At 48.9% G+C, this 13281-nt stretch overlaps 1 protein-coding gene across 6 annotated transcripts in view; it reads left to right on the forward strand.

Moving 5' to 3' along the window:
* LOC116452088 (syntaxin-binding protein 4-like) overlaps positions 1–10954 on the forward strand; it is a 54658-nt gene extending 43704 nt beyond the window's left edge. For 4 of the 6 annotated variants that reach the window (XM_032126227.1, XM_032126224.1, XM_032126226.1 and 1 more), the window contains 10 exons: positions 1386–1482; positions 3476–3603; positions 4087–4179; positions 4670–4735; positions 4832–5020; positions 5476–5592; positions 6732–6781; positions 7624–7754; positions 9031–9088; positions 9854–10954. In XM_032126227.1, coding sequence (XP_031982118.1) covers positions 1386–1482; positions 3476–3603; positions 4087–4179; positions 4670–4735; positions 4832–5020; positions 5476–5592; positions 6732–6781; positions 7624–7754; positions 9031–9088; positions 9854–9956 — 1032 coding nt within the window. In that variant the 3' untranslated portion in view covers positions 9957–10954. Of the gene's footprint in view, positions 1–1385; positions 1483–3475; positions 3604–4086; positions 4180–4669; positions 4736–4831; positions 5021–5475; positions 5593–6731; positions 6782–7623; positions 7755–9030; positions 9089–9853 lie in introns of those variants that run through there. The other 2 variants (XM_032126225.1, XM_032126228.1) reach the window with 2 other exon arrangements.
* Positions 10955–13281: the final 2327 nt, after the last annotated feature.

Raw genomic sequence — 13281 nt, forward strand, 5'->3', positions numbered from 1 at the left:
CCCTCCAAACTTTTTGGTGCTGCTGTCACTGCTAGGGTGACCTCAGGCAGCCTGGCGCGGGCGAGGGAAGGCTGAGATAGGAGATAATCGCACCGAAGAGCCATCCAGAACCGCTGATTCTTCCATCATTTTATGGAAAACGCATTCTATGGGCATGGAGCATTCGCTCACCAAGACCCTGGTGAGGGGCAGGGTGCCCTGGGGGGGCCATGTCCCAGTCTGGCACCTTGGGTGGTTGTGGCGTTTGAGGGGGGGATGTGGGGACAGAGCCCTTTGTGCGGGGCCGGGGACACCCCGATGTGACGAACATCTGCTGCCACCCGACGGCAGCGCAGGGCGCCCGGGAGCTGCTCTCCTGAGCCTGCGTAATCCTCCCAAAGCGGCATCCAGGATGGAATGTGCACAGCGACCTCTGCTCCTCACGGGGACAAAGCAGCTCCTCTCGGCTGGCAGGAGCGGAACGCTTGGCTCCCCTTTTAAAAGCTGTGTTAGGCGCGGGCGGCTGCAGCCGTGACAGGGTGGGGGTGACACCGAGCGGCACAACCTGAGGTGGCTTTGGGGTGGCCAACCACGCCAACATCCTGAAGTCTGGGAGCCTGCAGCACTGCCTTGCACGGGGTGGTGGGCAGAGGAGCAGGAGGTGGGACTTGAACGGACAGCAGATGGATCCCAGGGACTTGCTGGTGCTGGAGCGGTGAGCGAGGATCCCTCCGCAGCGCCTTCCCAGGGAATTGACGGGAGGTGCTGTGAGCAGGAGCTGTGCGTGCAGCCCGGCACGGGGCAACGTTTCACTCGGGCTCTTCCCCAGAGTCCGCTGAGCTCGACTTTGTCTTTTGAAAGCTTTCAGGTGCTGCTGCCAGCAGGGAAGTGAGGCTTGCACAGGTTTATCTGCTCCTGTGTGCTGTGCTGCCCTGGGGTTGAACTGATAAGTATCAGTAGAAGTTAGGGCAGCAGCAATAATGAGAGAGTAAAACATGCAGTGGAGGAGCAAAATGTTTGAATGTCTCCTCTCTCCATGGGAAACACTCTGTCAACAGCTTTTATCTTCCTGGTCCCAAACAATTTCTGGGCAGTAAGAGAAAGGAGAGGCTGAGCTCTTGCCAGCTGAGTCTTGCTAAAACTCCTCTGGCTTTTGATAAAAGTCCTGAAAGCTCATCAGAGCTGCAAATCTGACTGCAGATAAAATGTTCTTGGAGGGATGTGAACCTGTGTTCAGGAGCAGACATTTCTGTACATGTGCAGGAAAGGACAGACTGGAAATCCAGTCCAAGCCTGCTCCTTTGGGAGATGCTGCCTGCAGAAACCACAGTGTCTTCCCAGCGCTTACCCCAAAGAGGTGCTTTTCCAGTATTTTCCTTTTTAAAGGCTCCTTGTTTCTGCTCAAGGTTCTGCAGTATCTTGGTCTGGATGTGACCGAGGAGAAGAAGAGGCAGCTCCGGCAAAACCTGACCACGGACTCGCAGGGGACGGTGGCCTACGGAGGTGAGCAGGAGCTCTGTCCATGGGGGATCTGTCATTTCTGTGAGGCTTCACTGGCAGCTAAAAAGGGAAAGCAGTGGCAGGTGAGACACCTGCCTGGCTAGTGATGGAGCCTATAAAGAGGGAAAGTCACAAGCACAAAAGAAGGCATTCTGTAGAATCGTGGAATCCTGGAATGGTTTGCATTGGAAGGGACCTCAAAATTCATCTCATTCCACTGAACACCTTCCACTACCCTGGGCTGCTCCAAGCCCTGTCCAACCTGGCCTTGGACACTTCCAGGGATGGGACAGCCACAGCTTCACTGTGAAACCTGTGCCAGGGCCTCGCTGCCCTCACAGGGAAGAATTACTTCCTAACATCTAATCTAAACCTACTCTCTGTCAGTTTAAAGCCATTCCCATTGTCCTATCACAGGTAAAATCAGATTGGTGCAAGGGCTTACTTCCCTTAAAATCCCAGCTTTCCTAGCAGGAACTGGCCAGAGGAGACACAGAAAATAAACATCAGTTCTGCTTTCTGTGGCCTTCCAGAGCATGTCCAGCCCACAGGGTCTGCTCCCCAGAAGGCTTTCAGCAAAAATCCCAAACCATCAGCAATGTCCCCACCAGAGAGAACAGTCACAAGGTATCTGGATCAATGTTTTGTGCAGAGTGAGGGATGGGAACCACGGCCCTCTCTTACGAGTGACTGGTGCTGAATTTTGTGGCGACAGAAATAAGGATGATTGGAGGTATTTAGCAAATATGCTGGCAGCAAAGATGCTGCTCCTGCTGCAGCCCAGAGACTGAGCACCATCCAGAGGGACTGGGACAGGCTTCAAGGTGGGAGCACGTGAACCTCATGAAGTTCAACAAGGCCAAGTGCATGTCCTGCTCCTGGGTCAGGGCAATCTCAAGCACAAATCCAAGCTGGGTGGAGAAGGGAAGGAGAGCAGCCCTGGGGGAAGGATTTGGGGTGTTGGAGGATGAGAGCTGGCCATGTCTCGGCTGTGAGCACCCAGAAACCCCCTCTGTGCTGGGCTGAGCCCCAGAGTGGGCAGCAGGGGAGGGGGGAGATTCTGCCCCTCTGCCCCCTCAGGTGAGACCCCACCTCCAGAGCTGCCTCCAGCTTGGGACCCCCTTCCAGTGCCTAAAGGGGCTCCAAGAGAGCTGGACTGGGACTTGGGACAAGGGCCTGGAGGGACAAGACAAGGAGGAATGGCTTCCCACAGCCAGAGGGCAGGGCTGGATGGGATATTGGGAAGGAATTGTTCCCTGGGAGGGTGGGAAGGCCCTGGCACAGGGTGCCCAGAGCAGCTGTGGCTGCCCCTGGATCCCTGGCAGTGTCCAAGGCCAGGTTGGATGGGGCTTGGAGCAGCCTGGGACAGTGGAAGGTGTCCTTGACCATGGCAGGGGACGGAATGAGATCATCTTTATGGTCTCTTTATGCCCAAATCATTCCACGTTTCTGTGATTCTGCGACTGGAAGCTCTGGGACCCTGGTGCCTCCTCCCTGATGGCTCCCACCTGTCCCACACAGCCCCTTCTGCTGTGCTTTCCTTCATGTCTGAAAGCAAAATGAATGTGGATTTCAGACTTGTCAGTTTAACACCTTTTTTAAGTGCTGAACTCACTGAGTTGTCTTTTTGTTTAAATCAGCAACATGAGAAATGGCAGCAGGTGCCTTTTGTCAGGGAGATGTGGGTTTAGCTTAAAATTTTAAAACTTGCGGAAGCACAGTCGTGAAAACTCCCCTGTGAAAATATCTGGGGTTTTCTGGGTTTTAAAAGTGTAGGTTTTTTCAGCTGGATAAGAAACAAGAGTCTGATAAAGACTGCCAACAACTCATTTAAGCTTGATGGGATTGCTGAGGAAGCCAGGATTATTAGAGAAAGCTGTCTGGCATCTCTAAACCCTACTTGGCACCAGTGGATGGCCCCAAAATCAGTGGAATTTTCTCCTAACACACAGCAATTTTCTCTTTTAGCCTGGTAAAAACTGATTGTTTCTCACAGATGTTCTCCAAGCACTCAGGGATCTATTGCAGGAGGAGCTGGACGAGGCTGGTCTGGATTCCAGCTCCGTACTCTTCACTCAGCACGAAGTGGCCAATTTGCTGGATACATCGGCTTTTCACTCCCTGGTCAGTCACCCCAAAGCTCTTCTACATTGAATCCATGGATCTTCTACATGAAATCCATGGAATTCTGAGATGGGAAAAGCTAAATTACCATTTTCTGGTTGTTCTAAAGACAAGGCAGAACTATTCATTAATCATTTTGTTTATAGGAAGTTCTATAAAAGACCTCCAACTTCTCTTTTTTAATAAGGAAATGACAGTATCGACGGGATAATATGAGGAAGCAGCCTGGCAGTTTTGCAGAAGGAAAAATAGCCATAATTAATCAATTCTAAGTAATTTCATCTGGTTCATGAAGTGAAAATTCACCATGGCTCAGCTATTTCGGCAATGATGGGGATCAGAGAGTGAAATTCTGTGGGGCAAAAAGAACCATCCTGGAGCTGAATTATTTAATGTACCTTTTGATCTGTTGCATAAAAATGCTGACTCCTTTTTGAGGCGATTTTGATTCAATGTGTGATGAGTCCATCCCTCTCCTTGCAGACCTTTGACTCTGTCAACTGCAATGGCAACGAGGACCTGGAGCAGCTGCAGCTGGAGATGACAGATCTGCGGCACGAAGTCCGAAGGCTGAAGGTGGAGCCTCCCCTTGGAGCAGATTTCTTGGCTGGGGCCTTCTGCTGTAGCTCTCCACAGGGGGAATGGAGCGGCCTGTCCCTCTGGAGAAGTCACCAGTTTGCATTCTGTGCATTCCTCATCACACAGGAGCCTCTCACCCTCCACTCTCCTTAATTGCCTCTTTCTCACTCTCAGCCTCAAAGGAAAACTTATTTGTACTCAAAGCATGCAGTCCCTTCTCAGCAGGGAGTTAATATATTTAAAGCAGGTCTCATTAAGAATTCCAGTCCGTGATTAACAGAAGCAGCACCTGTCCTCTCACCCTCACCTGGCTGTCAGCACTTCGGCTGTGTCCAGGCAGAATTCTGCAGGTCACAGCCCTAAAAGCTCTCCCTGTGGGGGGCAAAGTGCACAGAACTTCTGTAAAATAATATTCTGGTGGCTAGGGGCATTCTAGAGAATGTCCTGACATTTGTTGCTTCTAATCTGCTGAAAATGTTTCCCACAGTCTCTCCTGAAAGAAGTGGAGAACAGCAAGAAGTCAATGGAGGATGAGCTTCAGAGGCTGAACCAAGTTAGTGAAGGGATTTCAGGGGTGCTTGGGGTGGGTTTGGGGGTTGGCAGCCGAGGGGGACGTGGTGTGTTCATCAGAAGTTCTGGGTGCTTGCAGAAAGCGCTGGGGTTCCTGTCGGAGAACCGGACACTGCACAGCAAACTGCAGATGGCCGAGGTGGTGCAGAGACAGGCTCACAGCGCCGAGCAGGACTACGAGGAAGTGATCCACCTGCTGGAGGCTGAAATTGCAGAACTGAAGATGCAGCTGGCGGGGAAAAAAGCAAAACATGTCTCTGAAATAGAGGTAATGCAACCCCTCAGTCTGGGGAAAACCCACAACCCCTCAGACTTTTCTGTGGGTTCATAGAGCCATGGAATGATTTGGGCCAGAAGGGACCAGAAAGCCCATCTCATTCCAACCCCCTGCCATGGGCAGGGACACCTTCCACAATCCCAGGTTGTTCCAAGCCTCATCCAACCTGGCCTTGGACACTGCCAGGGATCCAGGGGCAGCCACAACCAAGGTTACCCTCCTTCTGTTTACACAGGAGAAAATGAAATAGCTCATAGATCACTTGCTGAGTGGGACCATCAGGCCAGCACAGTCTCTGGGTCCGTGTTATAATCTGCATGACTTCTACCATCCCTTCCCAAAGGACACTGCTCTTGCTTGTAGCAAATGTCACAAACTGTTGTTTCCAAAAGCCAAAGCTGGAGCATCACTACCACCTTTCTCCTCCTCCTGTGTCCCTGCCTCAGGAGGACATCCTGGAGCTGAAGAGGCAGCTGTCCCTGGCTGATGGCCAGCTACGAAAATCCGAAGTCTCACGGAAGCGCCTGGAGATCAGCAACAGGAAACTGCTCCTGTTTGTGCAGGTGAGGTGTGGAACTGCCCCGCTGCTGCAGCATCACCACGGCCTCTTTCCCGCAGGTTTTGCAAGTCCAATCAACTTCCTGCTCCATAAGCAAAAGGGTTTTTTTCCCTGTCTCACCCTAAAAAGTCACTCTCTTGGTTAGGAGGAAGCAGGGAATGAACTCACATCTCCTCATGTCCCTGGGAGCGATGCAAACTCCGTGGTGCAGGTTTTGCTGGTGGCTCTGCTCTCCCTGGCTCCCTTTGCTGAGGCTGCTCCAGGAGCTGTGCTGTCAAAATCATCTGTGCTCACCTTCCCTTGGTATAGCTGAGGGTTGCTTCTCTATAAATAGGAGCCTAGAGAGTGGGTTTGCTCTTCCAGTGCTTTTTCCTGCCTAGATTTCCTGCAAAATCTCACAGTTTATTCTTTCAGTTGTCTGGTTTTCCACTTCATTCCCTATATTTGGAATACCAGTATGTGTAATTAGTAAACTGGCCAGCATGGGAAGCATTAGTACTGAGTGTATCTGCTATGGCTACTGGTGGCCTGTCCCAAGAACTCTTGAAATCAAGCAGAAACAGAGGAGCAAAAGGAAACGTAGATGCTGTGTTCTCTGCTCCAGAGAAAGAAGAATTAAATGCCTCCAGAGCTTCAGCAATATGTGCTGGAGCCTGTGCAGTTTGGGGTCAGACTTTGGAAATGGATCTCACTTGACCCCAGGGTCAAACATCACAGATTTTGAGCACTGGAGCAAAATATCTTCCTTTTTTCTCCACCCCTCAGTAGTGTTGGAGAAGTCATGAACCGTGCATGGTAATGAGAGCTTACACATGCAGGTCCAACCCAGGAGCCAGGGGTTGCTGGCAGCAATGATCACTGAAATGCAGCCTGCAAAATTATTCCTTGGAAGAGGATTTTTGTGTTGCATTTCATATATTTTAGCAGTGGTATTAAAATGCAGAATTCAGTGTCTGTAGATTCACAAATGCTGCCTGAGCTGCAAAAGGCCTTGAGATATTCGCTTCAAGGGCAATGAATAAGCAGAAGCTGATTACTGTCATATTAAATCTGATCATCAGGAAAAACCCATGGGGTTTGTTCTCAGGAATTATTCATTCCTACAAGTTTGAATTTTTTTTTTTTTCTGTTGTTGCATGACAGAACGTTCACAAGGTCCTGAGCACACACAGTCATTTACCAGATGAGAAAAGGTAGGAGATGGCTTCTGGGAATGGTGAACAGCAACATGAAATGTCCTTTTCTGACCTTTCCCAGGGGAAAGTGCTTCACACGTAACCTATCCAGAGTTTCTAAACTTACTTTCACTTTGGAAGTGAAACCATGGGAGAAAGATGATCTGGAGACTGCTGGTGGGTTGGTGCTGGGGGGATTTGGTCTCTGTCCAGGCTTTTTTGGGGAGTGAGCAGCTGAAACTCTGCTCTGGTTAAATTGCTCTTGTTAGCAGAGACCCCAAGCAGGTTGCTTCAGAGCAGCAGAATTTTGACCCACCTGCTTTTCCAAACATAAACCAGGTTTTGGCTGCAGGACCACATCCTTTTTCATCAGCAGTTAGAGTAGATAGAGTGTAAGCAAAGAGCTCACAAGACTCTCAGCTGCATGAATGGCTGCAGAAATAGAGCTCAGGCTTCTGGACTCCCCTCAAACCAGAGCCTATCTCCTATCACTTGAGCATAAATGTATCACAACTCTGTGTGTGTTTTTAACTGAAAAGTCACTGTCCCATCGATAATGACCAGTCCCTTAAAAAAGTTAGTTTTTAAGAGGGATGGAAATCAGTTTTTAAGTTTCCAAGTTGGTTATTTCTAATATAATGAGGGGGAAATGCTTTTGACAAATTCTCAAGAATACTTTGCTATTTGTCTGTAACAAAGCGATGCAAGTGTGTCTAACAGATACTTGAATGCTGAGGGATGGAGATGCAACCCCTTAAACACACAGAATTTCTGTAGCACATCCTTCCTGAGAGGCTGGCCAGGATTGTCAATGACCATTCTCTGACAGAAGTATTGATGGCACTTTCCGTATTTATAAGCGTCAACCACGAAACAGAAGAGGATAAAACAGACGCAGTCTCAGACACATCTCTTCCATCTTCAGATCTTGTTGACCTTTTGCTATCAGAAGCTAAAGAACTGTTAGCGCCAATCCTCTTCAACAAGGACGGTAAGCACTAAATTAACCAGAGACACCTAAATCCCAGCAAGTCTCAGGGACCTCTGTGAGTGTTATTGACAGTTTCCAGCACCTTCCGTATTTTTCCATACCAGTTGAGTCTGCCTGATTCTCTCACGCTCACTGAGATGTAATTGCCCTCCATATCCATGTGACTCATCTTTGAATCTGCAATGCAGACTCGCAGGGTATGGAGTCAAAGACTTGTGCCCAGGGCCAGAGGAAAGGTGTTTATCCCGGCAAAAAAACCCCAACAGGCAGGAGGATGGTTTCACAGAATCATTGAAATGCTGGTTGAAAGGGACTGCTGGAGATCAGATCTTCTGCTCCAGGTGGGACCATGCCAGTAGAGGGGATCTGCAGTGGGTTTTGCCTGCCAGGATGGAGATCTGCAGCCTTTCTGGATGGTGTTCCCTCACTGCTCTGTGACAAAGATCTTCCCAGCACCCAGCCTGAGCTCCCCCAGGGGCACAGCCTGTGGCCACTGCCCCCAGTTACACTGGCTGCACTGCCAAGAACAGCTCGGCTCCAGCATCCCTTAATTGCCCCTGACGTAGCAGCGGGGGCTGTGAAGTTGCCTCTCGGCCTCCTCTTTGCAAGGCTAAACAAGTCCAGCTCCCTCAGGCCTCCCCAGCCTCTCCCTGCAGGCCTGGGGCTTCCTTTGCTGGACCCTGTCCAGTTTCCCAACAGCTTTAAACACAGGATCCAAACTTTCCTTTCACCATCCAGGTACAACTACAGCAATGCTGAGCAGAAGGGAACAGTCACCTCCCCGTTTCCTTGAAGTACAAACCAGCCATGCTCCCTTTTCCTCACATGTCTGTGAGAAAACCAGGGAACAGGCATTCAGCTCCATGGGAGTCTGGATTAACTTTCCCAGTCTGGGACTCTGAGCTGGTCCATGAGCCATAAACTTTTCTTGGCAGCAATAATATGACCCTGCTTGTCTGTTCACACACAAAATGAGTGTCTGACCTCCTCAGTGTCACGTCCAGGTGAATGCACAGCCCCAAACAGGTGCCCAGTCCTTGCTCTTCGATGCTATTCACCAACTCAGCGTGGCCACGGCCCAGCACTGGCTTTGTCTCAAAGCACAAGACACAAAGGAAATAATTGCAGCCTTTCAGGAGCACCTCTGGTTTACGAGCACTGTCAGCATACTCTGAGTTCCTGCCCCATTTAAATGTGCATTATCATAATGCAGCAGCACGGCTCGCATTGGGCACGTTCTCTTCACTAACACTTGGCTCTGTGCTTCCATCTGCAGCTCTGCCATGGGACAGGGACCAGTGCCTGCCTGCTGAAGGAATCCCAAATTACAACGAGTAGGTGTCAAAACTGCCATGGTCTGTAATTTGGACAACACACATACTAAAAATTCCTGTTTGCTTTGTTGGGGTTTTTTAACCAAAACTGTTGCTTGACAACTTTTGATCAGACAGTCTAGGAGAGGCCTCCAGATGGCCATGACAGAGAAATACTGTGAAATTCCTAGACAGCAAGAGACTTCCTGCCCTGCACGGTGTGGATTCCTGGATTTCTCTTTTGCTTTATAAAATGCTGGTTTTCCTTCAGGCCAGATGGGAATTTGTGGTTCTGTAGCTTGTCTAGCTGGCATTTTTATAGTGAGTTCTGTGTAAGGGAAAAAGCATCACTGGGTATGTTAATCTTTTATGTTGTGGTATCGAGATGCTGTGAAGCTCCAGACAAGGAGAGCAGGATGACATGGTTTTGTTTGGACCTTAAATTGTTAAATTTCTCTGAAACCTCTTAAATGGCTTTTATTTAACAGAGCCATTTCCTGAAGTTATCTGAAAGGGCACTTTGAGACCTACATGTCTCCTACCGCTTTCTTAGCTTAACTCAACCTGAAGATCTGCCAGCACAGTTTTTGTTTAGGTACAAAGTACCCATCTGCAAATGATAATTTCAAGGTTATGAAAAGCATTTTCAGACAAAACAGGCAGCCTGCACAGTCTAACCAGGCAAGATCTGTGGCTTCCTCTTCTTTCCTACATAACTGGTGCTGTCTTCACATTATCCTCCGTGTCCTTTTCCCAAACTACCTAAGGTATATTTCTCCTTTTCAGCCACCTTCATCAGAAGACCACGTGGCCCCCTCCTGCAGGCCAGACCAAGAGTGACCAACCACAGCCACCAAGCCCAACGGAACTGCCTAAGAAGCCAACATAAATATCCCCTGGCTTGGTGGTGCTCCGAACCATGGCCATCCATCCCATGGGAGATGGGAAAGACACCCCCCAGGCACCTCAGCTTCCAGGCAAAGCAGACTGAGAACAAGCTTTCTAACACAAGACTAATTCTTCCTAACCATCCAAGACTTTTTCAGCAACCTCCCCTGCGTGTCTACCTCCGAGTTATCATACAAGGCTTTTTGCTCACGGTTTTGCAGCTTTATAGGAAAAATACTCTCAAGAGGCTACAGAGGCCTGGATTTCAGTGGCAGCCTTTTAGAGCTTGTATTCTGGGTAGTATGAGTGTACCTGAGGGACTCAGGGGTCTCCAACAGACCCCTTTTGGTATTTCAGATGAAAAACCAAAGTCTATTTAGTGACTGTAATCAAAGCAGCTTAATCCGTAGTGTCCTAGCTGTCTTGGGATAGGTACTTCTCTTTTTATTCTTTTTGTATAGCTTATCCCAGCTGCAGTGCTTGAAGTGGGAAGCAGCACCTGAGGCAGTTGTTGGCCAGAGTGCAGGACAGCCAGCAGGATGCTCCAGTCACAACATGGTGCTGGACACCGAGCCCTCCCCGGAGCACGGGGCGGGACATAGTGGGCATAGTGAACATAGCTCAGTAAAGGTCCCTGGTGTCACTGGGAAAGGAGATCCACATGATGCAACACTGAGACAGCAATGAATGGGGAGCAGATCTGAGACGGGCAGAGGTCTGGAAAATAAAATGGAAACACTCCTCGCAAGGAGTTTTTGCTCTCTGGGTTCTGATTGCAGCTGCTGCGTTCAGCATCTCACAGACAAAGACACAGCCTGAGACCATTTTTCTTCCCTCTTATTTTGGCAGCTCCTAGGGAAATGCATTGAGAAGTTGCAGGGAAATGGGGTACAATCTGGCTTTTACAAATAATTTTTTAAGATTACTTCAAATCTTCTTTGTGGGGGTTCAAAGCATGTGGATCCTTTATAATCTAAATTAAAGGCTTAGGAAAAATCATGACCCTCACCAGTGTCTCCTGCACTCGAGGTATCACTGCACTGCTAAACCAGCAACTGTGTGGTGCAATATATCATATAAATAACCAGTCTGAAATTTTGGGTAGACTTAATTTCATAGCTCGGGGTAAATTAAATCTTGGGAGTGCATACCTCAGAATATAAATTAAAGGACTTCTTTTAAAAGGGAACATAATCCTTTGGACCGGACACAAGGAATATTCCCAGGAAGGAGAAAATATTCATCTTGGGATACCCTGTGTTTAATAGCTCATTCCCCAATGCTCTCTGCTGTGATGGAATGATAGCAAATCCTGGTGTTACCTGTGGGTTTGGCCCTATGGCTTTGTTCTCATCGCCTGTGTTACACAGACAGGTAAGAGGTGCACACAGCAAAATCCAGTCTCACCAGTCTGGTGTACCCTGACTCTGGAAGAACACCTCCAGTTCCTCTGGGGTTACCCAGCAGATCCCAATCTGCTCCTGGCAGGGTCTCTTCAAAAGCATTTGGCTGGAAGTGGCATCCTAGGGAGGTGTCTCCAGCCACTGCTTGTCACACTCGTCAGGAAACATCACTAACAGGATTTTGGGAAGGAGCAGGTCTTGGGCTGTGCTGTATCATTTCATATACCCAATGGCACTTGAGACACCTGGGAGAAAAAGGGCAAGTTATGGGGAAAACACTACTGCTTAGGCTGCACTTAATCAGTTGGAAAATCAACAATCTGTTGTGGAAATCAACAGAAGCTTCAATACCACCTCTGACAATCACGGAATACTTTTCTCAAAACACGAGTATTGAACTCCACCTCCTTGAGTGCTGGAAAGGCACAGACCAGTACTGTCCCAGCAGGGACCAGACACATGGTCTGAAAGAGAAATCCTTGATGCTGCTTCCATAGTCTGTATTATTCCATAGATCTGTATTTTAAGGTCCCAAGAGAGAAGATTTTGTATAAAAGCATCACAGTGGGCTTGGATGAGACAAGCATTGTGCAGTTGGTGCTAGCACCTGGCAAGGGGTGGAAATGAGGTGATGCTGCCCCAAGGCCACTGTATTTGGGGTCTCCCGAGCTGTCTGTTACCATGAGAGCTGTAAAGTTCTTAACCTTTCCAACAGTCCCAACAGCTCTGTGCTCTCAGCTTACCGGCAGCCCCTCTAGAAAGGAAATCTTCCACGTTCTCATCAGCCACTGGAGATCCTCACATCAAACAAGGATCAAGCATTGCGTGCTTCCTAAAGCTCTCATATTTCTCAGCTGGTTTCCAATATTTCCTTTGAATTTACCATATTCCTTTTGCCTTTGCTTCAAGCCCAGCAGGCTTCCCTCTCTCTATTAATCCCGTTGCTCCTAACGCCACCTCTGCAGAGCAGTGCTCAGAGCTAAGCTCTGACGAGAGCTGTGCTCCTGGAGGTGATGCTGATTTCAGTGACCCAGAATAACAAACCTGTGTCAAGCTTTACTCCCAGGCAAGGGGAATTAGGCAGAACTCAGCCAGTCACAGGGTGACATCTCACAGAACTACCAAGAGGCAAAAGGGAAAATGCACAAAGGAACAAACAGCACAGAAAGAGAAGTTATTTAAATATGTTCTTCATTCACGCAGGACCTGTCTAGCGCTCTACAAGAGAGCTGAATTCTGGATCAATTTGCAATACTTTTGGCTTGCTTCTAAGGTTGTGGAGATGTGCTGCTGTAGCAATGTGCTGTGTTTGTCTCAGAGAATCTGCCTCAGAGGGTCCCAGCATGACTGCACAGAAATGAGAAGGAGTATTTGTGATAAAAATGAGACCTGAACGGTATTAGATCTTCCCGAGTGGGCTTCCAGATCCTGAAGGGATCCTATAAGAAAGATGGAGGGGGATTTTTTACAAGAGCATATAGTGACAGGACAAAGGAGAACGGCTTCACACTGACAGAGAGTAGGTTTAGATATCAGGAAAAACTTCCCTGTGAGGGTGGGGAGGCTCTGGCACAGGGTGCCCAGAGCAGATGTGGCTGCCCCTGGATCCCTGGGACTGCCCAAAGCCAGGTTGGATGAGGCTTGGAGCAGCCCGGGACAGTGGAAGGTGTCCCTGCCCATGGCAGGGGGTGGAACTGGATGGGCTTTAAGGTCCCTTCCAACCCCAACCATTCTGTGTTTCCATGATTCTATGATAGGCTGGAAAATGGCAAATATTTTATGAGCCAAAATGCAGAGAGACCCCCATAAAGAGAACATGTCAACACACTGCAGGTGATCAACTCAAAAAGATACATTTAAAGAGCATCAGCAGGATCAGCTGTTGAGCTGGAAGCTTTGGGAGTTAAACATCACTGATGGGAT

The sequence above is a fragment of the Corvus moneduloides genome, chromosome 16 (genome assembly GCF_009650955.1).
Source record: "Corvus moneduloides isolate bCorMon1 chromosome 16, bCorMon1.pri, whole genome shotgun sequence".
NCBI classification, from domain to species: Eukaryota; Metazoa; Chordata; class Aves; order Passeriformes; family Corvidae; genus Corvus; species Corvus moneduloides.